General features: G+C 26.5%; 3 protein-coding genes across 3 annotated transcripts; 1 reads left to right on the top strand and 2 right to left on the bottom strand.

The window, feature by feature from the left end:
- Positions 1-1,234: 1,234 nt before the first annotated feature.
- Positions 1,235-3,534, bottom strand: Bma-syx-7 (SNARE domain containing protein; the record flags this gene model as incomplete). The annotated part of the gene is made up of 6 exons (XM_001894279.1): positions 1,235-1,363; positions 1,525-1,662; positions 2,195-2,287; positions 2,621-2,776; positions 2,905-3,059; positions 3,459-3,534. 6 exons carry the CDS (start codon positions 3,532-3,534, stop codon positions 1,235-1,237), a joined length of 747 nt encoding a protein of 248 aa, XP_001894314.1.
- Positions 3,535-7,955: 4,421 nt separating this feature from the next.
- Positions 7,956-12,234, bottom strand: Bma-fcp-1 (NLI interacting factor-like phosphatase family protein; the record flags this gene model as incomplete). Its single annotated transcript, XM_001894278.2, has 11 exons — positions 7,956-8,225; positions 8,339-8,476; positions 8,709-8,793; positions 9,183-9,379; positions 9,712-9,918; positions 10,023-10,162; positions 10,585-10,765; positions 10,991-11,119; positions 11,227-11,317; positions 11,514-11,611; positions 12,040-12,234. The coding sequence occupies 11 exons, from the start codon at positions 12,232-12,234 to the stop codon at positions 7,956-7,958; spliced, it is 1,731 nt and encodes a 576-aa protein (XP_001894313.1).
- Positions 12,235-14,273: 2,039 nt separating this feature from the next.
- On the top strand, positions 14,274-16,668 carry Bma-mtx-1 (Metaxin 1 homolog, putative; the record flags this gene model as incomplete). The annotated part of the gene is made up of 8 exons (XM_001894277.2): positions 14,274-14,342; positions 14,520-14,589; positions 14,687-14,778; positions 15,261-15,353; positions 15,539-15,771; positions 15,913-16,096; positions 16,182-16,271; positions 16,543-16,668. 8 exons carry the CDS (start codon positions 14,274-14,276, stop codon positions 16,666-16,668), a joined length of 957 nt encoding a protein of 318 aa, XP_001894312.1.
- Between the last annotated feature and the right edge of the window lie 4,542 nt (positions 16,669-21,210).

The following is a 21,210-nucleotide window of genomic DNA, read 5'->3' as shown; positions in this document are numbered from 1 at the left end:
TTAAGATCTTTTATAATAAACAGGACTTAAATTACTAATGTCTTAAGTTAAGTTAAAGTGGGATCTTTGACTTAACCGTCAAATTATAATTATATGTTTCTGCATTGCTTTGTAAAATTCACTAAGAATCTTTGCTCATACTTCTTGCTTTACAAATTCATGTCCCATTGTATGCAGCTGAAAGTTACATATGCGTTGTTTGTTTTCTTCTTGTTCCTAATTCTGTTTTTTTTTTTTTTGCAAAATATTTACAATTCCACAGTTGGTAGTAATTCTCGATGATTGCAGTGCTTCTCGTTCAACGTTATATTTACTGTTAATTTCAGTTGAGTTCATTCTACCACTGTTGTTAGCTTTTCTTGTTGAGATAAAAGAAAAAAATAAACGGAATTTTTTTTCTTGAAAAAATCCATATATACATAAGTAAGCAAAATTAATGATAAAACATACACATACACCAGGAAAATCCATAAATTGTGTAAATTTCATGCAAATTAGATCAACGAATACCCAGAAATAAAAGAGAACCATTTGTCACTTTCAAATGTTTAAGAAGATGCAAAAGCTAAACAGAAACACCACAATCACATATGATATGATATGTGATAAGAGGAGATATCATTATATGAAATAGCTAAAGCAATCCTTCCAATCTCTTTCTAATGATACCGAAAATGGCATGCAACCTGCAATTCCTGTAGGAAAAAAAAGCGGGAATCTGATAATAAAGTGAAAGAAATTATCAAAAAAAAAAAAATTATAATCGCACTAACGAGATAGCATGATTGCCTATCATTAATTGACTTACACAGCTTTAATATTCATTTTGCCACTTTCAAGGAAATTACAGTTAAAGCAGCTCGCAGTTATTTTTATTATTCATGAAGCACGAAGATTAAATGCAAAGAATGCAAAAAAAAGAAAAAAAGAACATAGCTTAACTAAAATTAAATCTGAGATTAACATAGTATTGGAGTGAAGTTTTTGAAGGATTAATTTTGCTACCTATAAATATTATTCTACTACAAATTATTTTTTTGCTTCAAATAATGCTAATGAAAAATCTCTTCCTAATTTGTAATTACACATAAAATACAAAATCGATAAATGGAATAAGCGAACGAAAGCCATTAATTAACAAAATTATGCATAAATTCATACCTCAGCAAATTCAATATCATATTCATCTGTGCAATTTTTTTATGACAAGTTAGACAAAAATGATTTATTTACGTTATTTGGTGAAGAAGTATGCAATGAGAATGAGAATGAGAATGAGAGTAAAGAAAAATATAATTAAAAAAAATTTCTTTTGTCGTGCCCTTTGTTGGTATATAACAGCTCGTTGTACTGCTGTTGCACCCTGAAAATAATTTTTTCTTTTTCCTTTCATTTCTTCAAATGAAAAAGAAAAAAGTAACGAAATATATCTTAAATTTAAAACATAACAAGAATAATATTTTGAAGTCGTCCAACATTAAAGTATTAAAATATTTAACATTTTAAACAATAAAACTACTATACCTGTTGCACTTGCATAGATGCATGTTCCACATTTGCTTCAATACTATCCATAATTTCACCTTGATCATGCACAATTCTCGCTAAATCTTTCATTACCTGTGTCACGTCACTGATATCCTGATCAAGCTGTCTCATCGCCTGAATATATAAATCATAGACAAGTTACTAATTCTAATATTGCTCCCTTATTTCTACAAATAAATTATTTGCATATTTTTCTTTTTACAAAAACATTGGGACAAAAATATTTATGTAGCAAATTACAAAAATTTCGATTGTGTAAGTAGGAGAATTTTCGAGTTTAAAGGAATTGATCTGAAATTAATTTGGAGAAAGTTATAATAAACAACTATTCCTTAAAGTTATAAAAACTATTCATCATTGGATTTCAAACAATCAAAAACTAGCAATAAATATAAAGTAATAAAATTGACTTAAGTTGTGCGACATCGGACACAATATACATGTCTCCTACTTCATCTGCAAATTTATCAGAGAAATAAAATGGATCATGACTCGTTCAAAGCAAATGCCCATAAGGCTTTCTTCACAATCATTAAGCAATTTATAGTTGTAAAAAACAATGCTAATAAATTCTGTTTAAATTAATCACCTATTAGCATATAGAGAGTTAGATTATAACATAAAAGAAACAAGCTGTAAAAGTGACCTCACTCCTTTCTCGAATTTCCGTCAGATGCTGCTGGTGTTGAATCTGGAGTTGCTTTCGTTCCTGTTGCCCATTATCGTTTACTTGTTCTATCTATAATAAAAATAACAAACGGTCAACAATGACATTCTTTAAAAAAAAAAAAAAAAAAAACAAACAAACAAAAAAATTTTCTTATGGACTTGTAATTTATGCTGAAAAATCAATGTTTATATGGATGGGAGAAAATGACTACCGAACTAGAAGGATCCAATCTTTGAAATTAATTTCATGATTTGTAAATTTTGAATTTATATCTATTTGAACATCTTAGTTTCCTTGAAGCAAAATGAATGTTTTCTCTCTTTCCTTCTTGCTTCGTATGTATCATAGGTTATCATTGCTTAAAATATAATATTCCAATCTTAAAACTAGAAGTTAAGTTACCTGATGGCTAACTTGCTGATCCTGAGCAGCTACTGCTTTCATTGATTCCTTTTCTTTCGCAATTGCATTCCTTTGTGCCACTTGTAAACGATTTAAAACACCAATTAAATCACCCATGAGTCGTTCACGATGCACTTTCATTGTCGATGCATACCTCTAAAAAATGACATAGTATTATATTGGATAAATAAATGTTAAGAAGAAACTTAAATGCATAATAATTTATTTTATCAGTACAGCACGTATTTGCATTTTAAAATTATAAAATCAATCATAGATGAAACCTGATCGTTCGATAATTCCACCAAGCGTTTCATTAAAGTATTCGTTTCTTTACTTAATACATTAGCTGATGATGTTACTTCTGCTACCTGATCACGTAAATGTTCACCATCATCCCTGCTACCTATTTTTCCACCTAACACTTCCAATTGTTGCACTAAAATTTGATTATTCACGATTTCTTAAAATTACATTAATCTTAAACTCAGATCTCTTTCTTAAATTAATTTACCACTTGTCCAATTTATAAAAAATAATCGAAAGAAGATTTTTATTATGAGCTTTAAGAAATAAACATGTTCGGTCTTTTATCTCATTACCTGTAACATTACATAGGTAAGGTTGTCTTAAATTGTTACATTAACAACAACAAATTAAAGAATGAAACACCTCGAGATTTCTGAATTTCGAGGATGACAGGAAATGAATAATGCACGAAATAAAAGCAAATTTCATGTTAAGCAAAAAACATAATAGCATATAATTAATATTAAGAATTATTCTAAGATGATGATTTTAGTAGAAAAGAATTCAAAGACGGAAAAAAAAGTCAAACCGTATTGGCTTAATCGTTGGATATTACTTGCAATTGTTGACACTAACGTGCTACCTTCAACACTATCTGAATTCATCGTCCGTTACCTGAAAAGAAAAGTACAAATGAAAACAAAATTCAAAAAGCAAAATGCATAATTTCGAAAATAATATACAGAATAAAAACAATCAAACAGTACTTGTCACAATTTCTTCCCTATCAAACTGATTTAAATGATAATTTAAACAGATAAATTAAAAGAATAAAAATATACTTTAAAAAAAAAAAGCGCCATGAAGATAATATATAGTTTCATGAAGATTATGACCTCAATTTATCGCGGAATGTTAAGTATTACTCCATATTAGTAATATCGATTTAATTCTAGTAACACTACTTCATATCACACCATTCTACAATATACTTCCTTCTTACATTATATATTATAGATCATTCTCTCAAATATATGTCATAAAGTAATAATTAAATTATAGAATATTATTACTTTTACACATTATTTCAATAATTCCATTAGTAGACTTATTACTTAATCGACTTACTTCATTAATTCTTGCGCAAAATTACTGCTAGTACGAAGGTATGCCAACTGACTGTTAAAAACAAATGTTCAAAAGAGAACAATTCATAAAATATAAAAAAAAAAAAGACTTTAGGAATATTATTTCAGAAATTACAAAAAAAAAAAAAAAAAAAAAGCCAATAAATTATATTACAAAGAAAAAAAAGTGGTATTGAATAAATTGTTAAACATAAATAAATATATACTTTACTTAGATATAACAATTAGACATGAATCAGTTTATTTTACCTTTCCTTTATTCCTACTTTTCCCAAGTATTAAAATGACAATTATGTATTTCAACAAGTATCAATTGAGATGAAAAGATAACAAATCACAGTTATTGCATTATCAGTTCGGTATATAATAAAAAATGGGGAAAAAAAAGAGTAAATTTTAGAGGAAATAGTCATATGACAAAATAATAAATTGTCCCTTTTTTCTTATAGAATATGCAATGAATGGAGTGATAGAGAAATGAATTTTTTTCATTTTATTCTTATGAAGGAAAAATAAATCTTTCATTAACATTTTGTGTTATTTTCTCTCAATCATCATCCTTCTGTTTACAGAGAGAGAGAGAGAGAGAGAGAGAGAGAGAGAGAAAGAGAGAGAGAGAGAGAGAGAGAGAGAGAGAGAGATACCTTTACAAATTCATGTGTTAAGTCATTTTGCTTCTTTAATAAAATTTTCAAACATATCACTACAATTTTGGGGAAAGGCAAAAAAGACAACAACAAAAAAAAAAAAGAAACAAAGAAAAACCACTACAGCAATGAAATTTTAAGTGAAATAATGTCTATAATAGTAGTGGACAACTGATTATTTAATACTAACTGTTCTTAATTAATTTCATCAATGATATACATTCTCTCAAATAACATTTCTTAATTTTAATTCCTATCATTAATAAAAACAAATAACTCTCTTTCTAAATTCATCAATTTTATACCATCAACATCTCCTATCCATTCATAATCACTAGAAAAGACTGAACAGTACATTCTTCATTCTTAACAATATCAATAACTTCCATATATTTTGCTTATCTTATCATCATAAAATAAAAGCTACAAATCACTTAAATATGCAAAAAATTTTTCAGTTATCTGTGTAAAATTTGCATAAAATTTTAGACAAATCTATTCAACAAGGTAATAATATTATCTATGATGATGAGTCATCACAATCAATACTACAACTACTACTACTATCAATAAAACTAGCAATAATAACTTCTAGAAAAATACCACATACAAATATATGTATTTCTCTAATATGATCTAAAATATTCCTAATTTGACAAAGAACTTCATTTAATTCATTTTAAATAGTAGCACAAGAATAGCAGATGAGAACAAAATAGAACAATGAAAAATTGCAACCAATAAATGAATGAATGAATAAATCAATCAATCAATCAATCAATCCCATACGAATGAATCAATCAATCCCACATGAATGAATCAATCAATCCTATATGAATGAATCAATCAATCCCACATGAATGAATCAATCAATCCCATATAAATGAAATTTCACTCTATCAGACAAATAAATAAAGCTGTAATTTGATATTGAGAATTGAATAAAAATATCAAAGCAATTGGAAGGACAATTTCATTCCTTTTCACAACTCTCTGTTTCACTCTCGATCGGTCGTCTAAAAGACATTCGGCGTATCACTGTTATAAATATTGTTGATAATGAAATAACGGGAAGGTTGCAATTTTGTTTCGCAAATTGTTTAATCGTCGTAAATCCAATTTCTTATTTTATTCATTCGAGAATTACCACTCAAACTTCACATTTAATCTTATCTAATTTCATTGTTATTATCTATAAATCTACTCCCTATCAAATAATTCAGATTTTTAATTTATTCTCATTAATTATTAAAACAATCAATAAAGATGTCTGAGCATTTTCTAAATTTATCTTCAATCAAAGAAAAAACATAAAAGTTCATATCGATTCTCTCTCTCAAAGAAAAAAGACATAAAAGGGAAGTCATATCGATTCTCTCAAAACCTACAAATTTTGTGTCTCAGAGATTTCTTAGATTAAAATTTCAATGATTCATTATGTACATATAATTTAAGAAATAATTTTAACTTCATTTCGAGACGATATCAATGAACTTTCGGCACTATTAATGCTACTGCTATTTCATAAAATGATGAATTTAAATTCTTTAAATTTTTTTCCTTACACATTTAAATTCTTCCTAGGTCAAACTAATTTTTTTTAAAACCAAAACTGATCAGCTCATTTTCTCCAAACTTTACATGTTATTACTTAACCCTTTATGAGATTTAAATCATACAATCATGCTGCAATATTAAATACCAACCCAAAATTTCCTAAATTTCATTTCTTTCCTACTTTAGTCCTACCTTTTTAAACAATTCAAATTTAAAATCAATATTTCAACAATATAATTCTCAGTTCGTATACAGATATTTTAATTTAAGTAGTAACCATTAACTAAGGATAAGAAGGATAAATAATAATTGCAAAACTGACTGAAAATACGGATGAGAAAATTTTAAAAATAACTATAAAATAGGACAAATGATGCCATTCTTCCAAGAATATGCCTTTCTTTCTTTTTTTTTTTTTTTTTTTTTTTTTTTTTCTTTTCATATTTTATGATAATCAGTACCATCATTATCCACTATACTTATACATTCTCGTACTAAACAGAAAACAACACTCACTTAATTCATTCATATAGAAAAAATCATTCTAACTTATTCATCATTGTTAATAAATTGAAATATCAACTCCTATTGAATTTAGATTTTTAATCAATAGATAAGAGAGAGAAAAAAAAAAAAAACTCAATATGCTCAGATCAAAATTATACAATAAAGTAAAATATAATAATATGTTATCCAGCACTTCAAATTATATCATATATTTTTCAAATGAAGAAAAAAGAAAAAAGGATAAGAAATAAGTTGTAGAATTGAATAAAATCGATATTATAAGCAAATTGTTTCGTTGAATAAATCATTTTACTTATGTACAAATAATAGCAAAAACCCGTAGATGAAAATCGCTTCATGCTGGAAGATTGAATGGATGATGATCACAAAGACTGAAAAGAAATGCTTTTTAAAATACGACAGAATATCATTGTTCAAATTTATAAAACAAAAGATTATTAGCAACTAAACGCATTTATCTCTCCCAATTCTTGTTTTCTTTTTTATACTTTTGATTCTTTCTTTTTTTTTTTATCTTCTCTTTTTGACCATATTCAGTGGAAATAATTGACATAAAGAATTCGATTATATTTAATAGAAATAATTGAGATCTTTAACAAAGAAAGGTCAAATCCGTCCAGTAACAAAGCACAATCTGCGAAAAATTATAATTTCCATAAACTGAAATAAATTTCATGGTATGCAAACCAAATTCATAATAATAAAAAAAAAAAAAAAAAACCCTGATAAAGAAATAAACAATAAATGATAGAAAGATTCAAAACAATATAATCAAAAACAAAAAAAAAAAAAAAAAAAACAAATTTAATTATGATATCATGAGGAGCATATTGAAAAATGCAACACAGTAGAATAATATACAAAAAATGCTAGCAATAAAAAGGAATATTTTCAATGAAGAAGGCCTGAAATAACAAAAAATTCGAGTAATTTGTTGTTGGAGTATAACATATAATTTCATTCTATTCATTAAAAAGATTTTCTTATTCAAAATCTAATATAAACTCCAACGTAGTTAAAGAAATTATAAATAATAGTACAAATTTATGAATGATTAAACTGATCAGAAGACAATCGCTGGGAAAATAATAATAGCAATTAAATGCCCTGAGGTAGTATAAAACAAAAGAATACATATAAAAAAAAAAAAAAAAAAAAAACAGAGAAACAAATGGAAGACCTAAAACAACGAGAAGAGTGAAATCGTTACATTGCAAAAAATTGCCGTTCAACATCAGCTGCCATATCGTCATCACCTGATTCTGATTCAACAGAGCACGATGATTTCTCAGATTCATTCTCTTCCACATTTTCTAAAGCTTGTTTCTTAGCGGATGAAGCACTATCTTCCTCCTCGTTCTCTTCTGATCTTCGTTTCACAGAACTTTCTTCTTTTGAGGATAAAGTTTTCATTGATTTTTCTTCTAGATTTTCATCATCATTATCGGATACATCCTCTGATAATGCTTCATCAACCTGAAATATCAGGTAAACATTTATTAATATATTAAATAAAAAAAAGAGGTCTTAAATCATTGAAATTTATGTCATTTCAAAAAAAAAAAAAAACGATTGAAACAAAAATTTACTTCGCCAGTCATAAGCGACAAAGTTTCTTTACCAAGTGTTGGCAATCTTGAGATTTCATCAACGACGATAATGCCACCTTGAAGTTTTTCCGTGCTTCGTGCTTCATCTTTCAATAATTCAAATTCTTTTTCATCCGCCTAAAAATACATACAGAAATTAAGCCTTAAATAGAAGGAATTCAATCTTTTTTTCAATCTATAAAAAAAAAAAAATGATAACTGATAAAAAGAAAACAAAATTATTCGTTATAATCAACAGCTGTAACAAAGTTACCAGTAATCAAAACGTTTTACTGAATGTGTCTTGAAATGATAACTGCAATTAAATATCAGTTTGCTAGTTAATAAATTAAGTGATAATGGACGATACCTTTTCCCATCTTTCGACGCAGGTAAATAACCATTTGGGATTCACTATGTGTATATTTGATAGTTTTTCTGCTTCATGAACTTTCCTAAAAAAATCAGAATGTTTTATAAATAATGGCATTTTGAAAAATTTAATGAGTCAAAAAATAAAATCTGAAAATTCGCAAACAATTCACAAAGGTCTACGAAATACTGCTAACTGAATTCTTTTTTGGTGGGAACTAATCATGGTAACTTTTTGGAAAGTAAACATGATAATGAATCGAAATATTATGCTAAGTGTTCCTATTTTACAACTGGGCTTTTTTTTTGGAACGATATCTACTATAGTACAAAGTTGCAAACCACTATTAAAAAAGTTTTTTTCAATCTGTGATTTGAAAGTTTGATTATTCACATGTTAATACATGTTAATATTCATTCAAGAAAGAACAAGAACAAACAAATATTGAATTAAGCTAGAAATTGCACTAACGTTGTGCCCCATCGTGCCGCGATCACGTGAGTTGTGGAATTATTCACGTTGTCAGTAACAACTGCACCGAACTGCACACATAAACGATACACTTCTGTTTTCTTAATATCAACACCAACGGGTACAATGCCACTGAGTACTATCGAGCATTCACGTAACACTTGTTTTCGAAGATATGATATTATTCCTTTCAAGTCCTTAAATACCAAATTTCATATTACAAATATCCAAGGGAACATTGAAGAGAAGGTGTTTATAAGGTGAACTACAGAAACTATTGTTGTGAACAATTTTTATATAACTTATTTAATAATGAATATCACTAATTTTCAATATTATTCTATCAAAATGCGATGTTACAAAAACTCACATAGCACATTATATTACAACAAAACTAGAATTTCTAGCGCTTTAATGTTTTTTATTTCATTAAATGTTGTTTTATGTCGCATATAAATGGAATATGTTAATAAAACTAATCAAAAAAAGATATATATGGAAAACAAATACAGAAAATTGTTGAACATACCGGAAAACGGTTTACTTTTGCACTGTCAAAGAGCTCATAAAAAGCACTATGTACTTTGGTCAGGACAAGAGCAATATATTCCAGTGTTTCATCATCTTCTGATTCCATATCTTGTTCTGCGTAACTGCCAGAAAGAATTGGTTCACCTTTCTCGTTTCTTGGAGCATTAATGTCACCAATTTCTTTAAAGAATCGATATGGTTTAACCTATAAAATAAATCTGAACTATACAAATTTTAACAAATGCATCCATAACATCGATATGACTATGATAAGTTTCTCATCACAAAGTTTATCAAATTCTTAATCACCTGAATAAGAGCATCTGAGTATTGCCAAACATCAGGCCTGTCATCAATCATTACAATCATATGATCACCACATGGAAATAACGCTTGCATATTTCGTGTTTTATACATTGCAGAAAATAATTCATCGCGTGACAATATCCCTTAAATATTTTTTAAAACTAACTGTTCAGTAAATTTCTAATCACATTTTTTGGTATGTGGGATTTCTGAATCTTTTCAAACACGGCAGAGCTAAGAAACAATCATAACTACATAAGTACCAAATAAATCTTTCGACAAAAAAGATGATAATGTTTATTTGGCAAAAGAAAAAAAAAAATGATTTAGGTATAAAATCTAATTTGACATTAAAATGAGCTGTGTTAGTACTGAAAAGCCTTTGCTTTCTTCCAGCTATAACTGACAGAGTGCATTAGAGAGAAGAAGCACTAAGCATTAACAGATCATTTTAAATTTCTTAAACACTTTTAAATTAATTTGAGAGCTGTTAAGTAAATCAAGTAATTCACGCGATCCACATATAGTTTTGCTATCTGAAATAATAAAAGTACAAATAACTAACTGTGGCCAAAATATATCTTCTCAGGATCTAAAAATTCCGCGATACGATGTGCGTATTGTCTTTCGCCGTAACTGATTATATGCATTTCATAGAGGCTAGCCATACGTCGCAAAAATTCGTGTGCATGTGGACGAATTTTAGTGTAAAAATCAGTCCCTTTTAGTTTATAATGCAAAACATCCTGAAGAAAAAAACTAGTGAAAAGTATTCATGCTTAATAATAACGTAACATACATATTAGTAAGTACAAATGGATATTCGATTAGATGCTGAAATCAAATTTCCTGTTTAGTAATTAATTTGAAATCCAATTTGCTACATGACAGAAAAAAAAAAAAAAAAAAAAAAAACGTTAAATTAAAAACCATTATAACATATCTTCAAAGGCTAGTTTTACAATGATTACCGTATCGTTTTCCAAGTTAAAAGTATGATTGGTTGTATGTATAAGTGTTTGGTCTAAATCAACCAACAACACCAATTTGTGTGCTTTTAAGAGCAGTTCACGATCTCGATTGCCTATCTTTCGAGCCAGCTAAAATCATGATTACGTATAACATTTAACATTTAATGCCAAATTAAAACATTTAGAACACACCTTAACTTAGAATGATTATTTTTTTAATAGGATTTAGAATGAACCTCATCAGAAACGATCAGTTCAGGAACATGATGTATCATCGATACGTTTGCAGTACTGGCTTCCGCTAAATCTCCAGATGTTCCTGGCTTACTATAAAAATGCCTTTTAAATCTCACATTTTATCAACAAATATATCTTCAACAAATAATATATATATATATTTATTACATAAAATTAGCAACATTATATTAAGAAAATCTTTTTTTTTGAAGGAACATTTTAACAGAGTTTTGTTGATTTTTTTTTTTAGTAAAAAGAATTGTTAACTGATACAAATACAACCAACCCTCTTAAATCTTTGCCGCACGATGCGCACATATCTTTGATAACAATTGCATGACTACAGGCTCGTAGACTGGCAACAGTCATACCTTTTTTTAATTTCTGCAAAAAGAGAAATTCGATAAAACTGAAGTTTGGACTTAATCAAATCAAGTGTATCAATAATTGCGGATAATGCATCAAGTTTTAGATGTCTAATTACCAAATTATGAGGAATGAACTTACTATTTTGCTCAACTTAAGAGAAAAATATATTCTAATACCATGAATGGAGTACTAAAATATCGAATAAGCTACTGACTTCATCGTTTTTACTATTTTTTTTTATCAAATGATGCAATTAAAATTCGATTAAAATAAGAGGGGAAACTTAACCGTCATACAACTATCTCTAAATACAAACAAAGGAATTAAAAATTACACATTTGGTGGATACTAAGTGATTTTTACATATGCACTTTTAACGAGTGAAACATTTAATATATGTAAATAGGAAGTTGTAAACAAACATCAGCACCAAACATACTTACATTCCCTTTTTTAATGGTAGTATCAATGCTAACAACACCGGATACAGAAGCTTTTAACGATTTTTTCTCACCACTTTTACTATCGTAGATGAGAAGAACAGCATCAGCAGATACGTAAGCACCATCGGTGACTTTCCAATTAACCACCTCACCCTCTTCCTCATCATCATATATTATATCTGTTTTACTTTCCATATTTCCAGCAGCTGAAAGAAATATCAGAGTGTTTTTTTAGCATCATTTAATAAAATAGATCTCATTTTCCAACACGTAATATACGTAAACTCACGGCACTCACTTATATATACATATATTTACAACTCATATAGTAGGGAAATTTAATAGCTTACATACTTCCATGTAAATGATAACATGAAAATTAAGGAACTTTAAGCAGAAAAATAATTAAGTAATTGCATACTAAAAAAAAAAAAAAAAAACTTACTGAAAAGGGATAGTTTACAGATAAGCTAATTATAATAATATGTCTAATAAAAAAAATTTAATCACACTTACGATCCGATATTTTTTAGGAATGTATCATTACTAAAAAGTAATAAAAATAAATTGAAAAAAGGCCTATTTCGAAGAGATTGAAACTAAACTTATTTTTTTTAACATAGGAAATTAAAAAATGATAAATAACAATGGCTGAATTATAAACCAAAAATATTGATTTCTCGAAAATTTCCTACAATATGAACAATTATCATTCGAGCATTAAACAAAAAGAGATCTGATAAATTTCCGTCAATTAAAATGAAATCACTATTTAATTCCAAAGGTATAACTACCAATCTAGAAAAAAGAGATTATAAAAAGTATAATTTAATAGAGGAAGACGAGAACGTTAATTTTGAAGGAATAAAGAATAAGGAAAGTACAAAGAAAATCTATAGAAAAGGATGCATCTTGATAATCTATAAGAATAAGAATATGATAGAATAGTCAAGAATACTTCCAGAAATTTGACCTATTCTCTTAGATCTCAGCTCAACCTTTCATTACCATCGTCATTATCATCATTATCATGATATCACCGCCATCTATTAAGTCCACTATGCAAATAAATTATTTTTGCAATATCATATTCCTAATAAATTATTTCTTTATAACATAAGTGCATATCACGCACACCTATTCACGTCTCAATTCCCACGCGCAACCTGTTCACGTTTCTAGTCTCACGTGCATCTCTCATCTAAATTTATGCTAATATATCATTCGTGCATTACTCTTATCACAATGTTACATTCAATTAACGCTGATAGAAAAGATCAAAACATATTCAAATATGAAAAGAATCAATTTACTTACGTTAAATTAAGTGATCTCTCGAGATTACCTGACAACAAATTAATTAGACGGTGCAACATGTGATCTCACGTGCTGCCTCACTTATACAATGCTATTACTTATATTTGACGTTTCTTACTTCTATAGCACTCAAATGTTTGTCTATTTCACGTCAATCATACGTTTCGGAAAATCTCAACAAATACAAATTATAGAAATTGAAAAAGAAAATTTAATACGCCACCTTAAAAATCATTCGCAAATTGAACACAATCCCATCATAGCATTATCAACAAAAGTGTTAGTTTTATTTTGGTGGTAATTTTGCATTGTTACCTGTATTCTCGAGAAATCTCGGGATTTGTTAGCATTGTGTATGTATGTATGCTGCCTCATCTCACAATTTCTCACTCTGTTACCAATGATATATTATTCATCTCTCAATATCTATAACCATCTCATTCTAATTATTACTCATAACTATCCCTCTACACTGACATTCTTATCCCTCTCTCTCTCCTCTCTCCATTCATTCTTTTCTCTCTTTCTCTCTCTCGCTCTCTCTCTACTCTTATTCATCCCTGTCGAATTATGTTATACAAAAAAAGTCAAAATGTTATTAAAATTAAACAATGAAAAAAAAAAAAAGTGTTCTAAAAATTTTTAAAAATTTAAACCATTCGTTAAATTTAAAAATACATTGTGAAAAAAAAAAAAGAAAGAAATGCAATGAAATTTTTAAAAATATTAAATTTATTTTACCAAAAAGTTTAATTCATTTAAATTCCTTTCTAAAAATTATCAACAGAAAAAGAAAGAAATAAATGAAAATGAAAAAGTAATAAGTACCAGTTGTTTTTATCGTAAATTTTCTCTTCCTTTCAGATTGTTTTTTTTTTTTTTTTTTCAAAATTGGTGGATAATTTTGTGGAAGTGAGATGGAATTATATATTTGGCCATCTGATTTTGGATTACCTTCCGTAGACTCTCGTTGTCTTCAATTTATGGTAATTAATTGTATGTTTTATTTAAAAATAGACTATTTAATTTGAAATTTGAAAATTCAACTTCCAAATAAAATGAAAGTCTAAAAATTTCGAAAATTTTTTCATCCATTTTACTTTTTAAATAAAAAATAAAAAAAAAAATAGGAGAAAAATTAATAAGTTTAATCATATTAACAGGCATGTGCCAAATTTTGTGCAGCACCGGTATCTGTAATTTCTGCTTGCTCACCATGGAAAAGTCATAATGGTAGGTGCAATTTTACCAAATTCAATTTCCTATTCATTTTGAAAGAGATCCAGTTTAGTTTGACTCATAACCAATTGAAAATTATTTGTTATTGTAGGTGAATATCCAATGTTTATTGATCGAAGTAATATGGTGGAAAAAATTTATGACTTTGATAAATTTGCTGACATATTACGAAGAAATGCCCAGGTGAGAATGATGTTATTTTCATTGCATAATTTAAGAAAAAAAAAAAAAAAATAGCAGTATAGAGTATCCTTTTTATGAATTTAATATTAAACTTATATTTCATGTTCAACTATATTTTGTTATATATATTCCAGCATAGAAGACAATGACACATTCTCTAGTAGTACTTGAGCACAGGTTTTCAAAATGTTTTGACAACCACTTAAATTCATTCGTAGATAATGACTGTTGATAAGTAAACGATACATTATTGACGAGAAATTGAGAAAACGAATGAGACATCAAAAATATGTACACAAGCAGACATACATGCATATACATAAGCAAACAAACAAATAAATAAATAAACAAACATATCCATTCTATTGGATATACCTGAGAAAAATAAATTTACCATAGAAATTAAATAATCGTTTGTATATGTTAGCAGTATGAAAGAATTGATAAAAATATAATTTATAAAAAAGTCATTGTTATTTGAGGAAGTTGTGTTGGACAGCGAGCTGAGTACCAGTGAAAAATGCGAATTTGAAGCATATTCAAGTTTAATGCATCGAAATTTTTATCCTGCTGAGGTGCAAACCACTTTATGTCTTAATATTTTTTTATTAATTTTTTTAATTGATTTGAATTGATTTGTCTGTCCAAAAATATTATTCTCTCGAAAAGTTTTTAAGAAAATTCTATTTTAAAGACAAATACCAATTTTCACTTCAAAGTTTTTGAATTTTTCCATCCAGATTCAAACTCTCTATTTCAGTTACAATTCCTTTGGCTTGATTCGTATAATTATTCGGCGATAATGCAACATTGGTATTCAAAACAACTACCGTTTGGTTATAATTTATATTACTTGGAGAAACGTCGCAAGCGTGCTCAAGCTTATGTTTCAGCTTGTGGCCGAAATGAAAAGCAAATTATTCATGATGCCATAAATACGGTCAATTTTTTAGAAGACAGACTTGGTAATAAGAAGTACTTCTATGGTGACAAGTACGTGGTATTGAAACGTTAACTTTTATGCTAATTTCTAGTTTATATATATGTAAGCAAAAATATGTACACATTTTGATCTTTATTGGAAGATATACTTTGTATATTTGATATCATTGTTCGCTTGTACATCTTTTTTAGACCAAGTTCTATTGATGCCTTAATTTTTGGATATTTGGCACCAATTCTAAAACTACCGCTTCCATCAGATCGATTGCAGCAACACATAATGAGTTGTCCAAATGTTGTACGATTTATCGAATCTATTATAAGCATATACTTGCCTTTGAGTGAAACTCAAATAAGGCAGCAAGCTGCTCTAAAGGTTATCATTTTAGCCTTATTTCTCATGAAATGATTTAGATATATAATTTTGCTTTCGCTTGAAAAAATGTTTTTTTATTTTTCAGGACAAATGGTATAGCCGGCGACGTCGCGCACAAAAAGAAGCAGGACAGATGAATTTGCGACGGACGACAGTGAAAGAGCAGCAAACATCAGTAAGTTTACAAGTAGCAAATATAAAAAAGAAAAAAGGAACAAGTGTATAGCAATGATGATGAAAATTAGTTGAGAGATTGGAGATTAGATTATTCCTCTTGATCTATTCTTAATCTTCTAATAACTATATATATCATCTAGAAAAGTTAAAAGTAAATTTTTAAATGATTAGATCTCGTGTATTCTTCAATATTTCTTTTAACTTTTTAACTTTTAACAATTAGATACATCAAAACAAGGAAAATATTACATCTTTGTTACATTTTTCAGGGTCCAGTAGCTGAAACGATCTTCTTTGCTGTAGGCGCATTAACGATATCGGTGTTATTTGCTGTGCACTGTGGTTTAGTAACATTCGGTGTGGTAGAGGAGGAACCACCGTTTGAAATGCTTTGAAATTTTCATTATTTTTTGTTTATAGAATTCATTTTATTGGTATAGCATTTGGTCTAATGCAATAACATTTCATACGAGTTAATAAATGTTGTATCTACAATAGATGATTCCTCTTATGTTTTGTGTTTTATAAACTTTTTTTTTTTTAATATTACATGTTTGTTATGAAACCAATGACTGACATATTATCCATTTGTATTTGCAGAAATTTTAATTCTTTCCTATGTTTGTAATATTTTTAAAATGATAAAAAATTACATTATATTCACAAAAAAAAAAAAAAAAAAAAAAAAGAAAAAAGAAGAAAAAAAACAAATTGCTAACATTCTTACAAAAAAAGAAATTCTATGAAGTTAATAAGCTACAATATCATTAAGTAATTTACCATTTTATGATTTTTGATTTTTTTTTTTAAAAAAAAAGAAAAAAGTAAAAAATTATTTACACAGAACTTACAACCACTAATAAACTTCCGTTTTTTTTTTTTTTTGTTATTTGTTTTATTAAATAGAAAAAAAAAACTTTTATTTGAAAGAAAAAAGGCAAAAAAAGTGGAAAATTTAAACCGGTTTAACTTCTTTTCTTTATTTACTTTTTTATTTCTTCTTTTCAGTTAATTAGAATGCTTCTAATGTTAAACACTTCACCAATTTAATACATGCAATTCATTTCACAAATAACTATGACCAAAAAAATAAATAAATTTCATTATGTAATTACTTTAAATACAACTATTAATTATACATTTTCAAATTATTTAAGAAAAAAAAAAAAAGATTAAAATTAGTAATAGTAGAAAAAAGAAACGAAATAAATATAAGAATGTTACATTCATTATTATATTTCAATAATTTAAAAAAAAAAAAAAAAAAATCGTAACTAATGATTGAACATCATAAAATCGTTAATCAACAGAGCAATTTAGTAGGCGTGGCAGGGTGATACTACAGAAATGATTGATTTCTATGTTAGTTTATTTCATCCTTTTCATCCATTCCTTTTCATTCATTCATTCATTCATTCATCCTTCCAATCTATCAGTCAAACAATCATCAATTCAATCAATTCGTTGTATCTAATTTGAATGAATGCATGCAGCACGAATGCATGTGCATGCATTTTGTTGCATTTCTTATCATTCATTTATTAGCTAATAATTATTTTTAAAAGAAAAGAAGAAAGAAAAAAAAAAAATGGTAATGAATAAAATTAGAAATAATGATATTTTGCATAATTTATTAGCTAATTATTCCATTTTTCTATTCAATTATCCAGGAACTATTCTAATTGTAATCTCAATTCTAACAACAATTTTACCTATAACTGTATTATTCTTTAATCCATTACAAATTAATCAAAATCCTGAAACTGTAAGTTTTTCTTTCCTTCTTCTTTTTTTGAAATTGATTTTTAATTTTTTCATTTATAATTGTTTAGGAAAAATATATTGTTTTTCTTTTTTTTTTTTATTCTGTAAATTTATTTTTACCATTTTTTAATTCTATTCATTAATAGTACTATATTTAATTTTAATTAAACAATTGATTTATTAGCCTTATTCATTTAAAAATTACTTATAAAATGTTTATTTTAGATAACACATATTAATTTAAACAATTAATTTGTTTATAATGAAGAGAGAGAGAGAGAGAGAGAGAGAGAGAGGAGAAAAAACGAAAGCTTATGTAAAATTTTGGAATTTTATTTTATGCATGAAAAAGAATGAAGGAATTTGTTGATATATCTGCGGGTGAAATAATGATTGAAAAAAAAAAAAAAAAAAAAACAAATTTGAATTCCTGTTCTTATCGAAAACTGAGAAAGAATACTGCTTGAAAATATTTAACGAAACAAATAATCTTAAAATAGCATCGGAATAGATCAAAGTATTAGTCAAAAATTTTCAAATGCTTCTTTTAAAAAGAATAACATAACAAAATTTTTAAATAACACAAATTTTATTCATTTTGAATTGCATTTAAAATTTGTTATTCTTTGTTAAAATTTGGCAAATTTTATTCATTTAATGCGGTCATCGATCAATGAACTTTATGCGAATGAGAAATTCATTGATTGAAATAAGATCAAAGAATGAATTTGTGACACAATTTAACCTAAATGCAAAAATATCAAATTGTGATATTTGATAATATTGACTAATTGATATTAAAATTAGATTTGTGTTAAAAAAAAAAAAAAAAAATTTTCAACATTATCTTCTAAAAATTAAATTTATCAAAAAATATCTCTTAGATTTGTACATAGCAAAAAAAATTTACACTTACCCATACATTTACCCATACCTGGATATATTATTTGTAAAGAAAAAATGGGTAAAATATATATATATATATATAATATCTATGATGGATTTATGATTGTATTATTTACTTCAACAAATTTTAAAAGTTTGTCATTGAAAAGTGAAAATTAAATTCACATATTGGACAAATATTTGAGTGTTAGAAATTTCAAATTAATATTTCAATTGAAACGATGTATGAATGATGTAAAATAATCTTTTTATAATAAAAGTTTGCTGAGTGAATGCTCCATATATTTACTTATTTACCTAATTTTCATGGCGAAAATGAAGTACAGAGAGAGAGAGAGAGACAGAGAGAGGGAGAAAGAGAGGGAAAGAGAGAAGGGAATAATGTTTAAATTTAATTTCACTGATAAAATCTTATCTTTCCTCAATAAATTGAAACACTTGAAATGATTTTGAAAATAAAAATTAATTAATGACATAAATAGGTATAATTATGTACTGTTTAAAATATGGTCCTTTATTTCCTTCACTTTTTTTTTTTCTTCCAGTAATTTGTTTGCGAATATTTTTTTGTAATTAAATTTTATAATTAAATAAGTAAATAATTAAATTTAATAATAAATAATAAAATATTTTTTCTTCCAATTTTATAAAATAAAAAAGCAACAATAATTTTGAATTTCTCCGTTAATTGAAATCTTAACTATACTTATAAATTACGATACATTCAGAAGATGGAATTGGCTAATATTAGGTAATTTATTTTTGTTCATTAAATGCCGCGGAATATTCCCGTTATATCCCGGAATTTTCTTAATATCAATTTTGTTGGTTGCTTTATTCACTTTTTATAAGTTTTTTTTTCTTTTCTTTCTTTTCATTTTTTTTTTTTTTTTGACCTTAGCTTGAAATTTAACATTTAAAGAAAAAGAAAAGTTGAAATGGACACTTCAAAGAGGAAAAAAAAAAATGATAAATAATTGTTGACGAATTGGCTGGCATATTATTCAAATTTTTGAAAATGAATGCAAAGAAAGAGAAGCATTAATTTTTTTTTTTTTTCACTTTTTAAAATTTATACCTTAAACAGACATAAGAAATGTCCTTCTTCATAATATAATAAGGAAGGTCATTTGAAATGAAAAATAAGTGAATATAATAAATTCTAAAGAAATTTAAATTTGAAAAATTCAACTTAAATAAACAAAAAAAAAAAAACGACAATTTGGCAGTGATTATCAATAATTACTAATATTACTTCCATATATGTCTTAAAAATTACTTTTTCATATTTATATATGAAAAATTAGCCAAATTATATTTTAAATATCGAAGTATTATTTAAAAAGAAAAAAAAAACATTTTTAAATTTGATTAATTGGATGAATTAAAAATTTTTTGATTAAAAGATTTAGTATTAATTTCTAATATAAATATTCAAATAAAAATTATCAAAATGATATTAGCATTCTTTTTTTTTTTTTTTCTTTTTAGGGTTTCGATACCCGTGATACGGAATATTCTGGGCAAAGATTAACATGGGAAAAAATAGGATTAAATGTTCAAATGGGTAATCGAATTGTCCTATCAAATGCGACAACAATAAGAAAGGATCGTTTGAAGCGTTCTTGGGCTGATGAATTATTAAATACATTTGGTCAGGTAGCATGCTATGAGACAGCTATTCCAGGAAGTAACTTTTACTTTCTTAAATTTAAATTTTAAATTATATTTGTAGGATTGATTAGCATAGGAGAATTAAACTTAAACTTTAGTTAAAATTAAACTCAAACTAGTAAAAAGTAATCAGTAAGATAGGTTAACTGATAAGAAATATTATTGAAATAGCAATTAATTAATAATTTTTATCGTTTATTTACTTTTTTTTTTTTTTTTTTAACTTGCTTAAAAGTTTTTGAAATATCTTACTGTAAAAAAAAGTAAGCGAAAAAGAAACAAAGAAAAAATTACTTTAAATTACTTTAAATTTTATCATCAAGCACAAAATATATATATTCGTATTGATGTTTTTCTTTTTTTTTTTTTTTTTTTCTTAAAAAATAAAAACTTTTTAAAGTTTTGAGAGTTTTTTTCCTTTTTTTTCAAAGCTTTTAGATTAGAATGAAACAGCTATAATAGATAAATTAAATAAATTTATTATACTGAATTTAATGCAAAAAAGAAAGGAAAAGTTTTTGTAAATTTTTGATAATTTTCCAATGTATTACTACTTTAAAATTGGATTAATTTTCAAAATTACAATTTAAATT

Source organism: Brugia malayi, assembly GCF_000002995.4.
Source record: "Brugia malayi strain FR3 genome assembly, contig: Bm_v4_Chr3_scaffold_001, whole genome shotgun sequence".
Classification (NCBI taxonomy): domain Eukaryota; kingdom Metazoa; phylum Nematoda; class Chromadorea; order Rhabditida; family Onchocercidae; genus Brugia; species Brugia malayi.
This window is presented reverse-complemented; position numbering and strand designations above follow the sequence as displayed.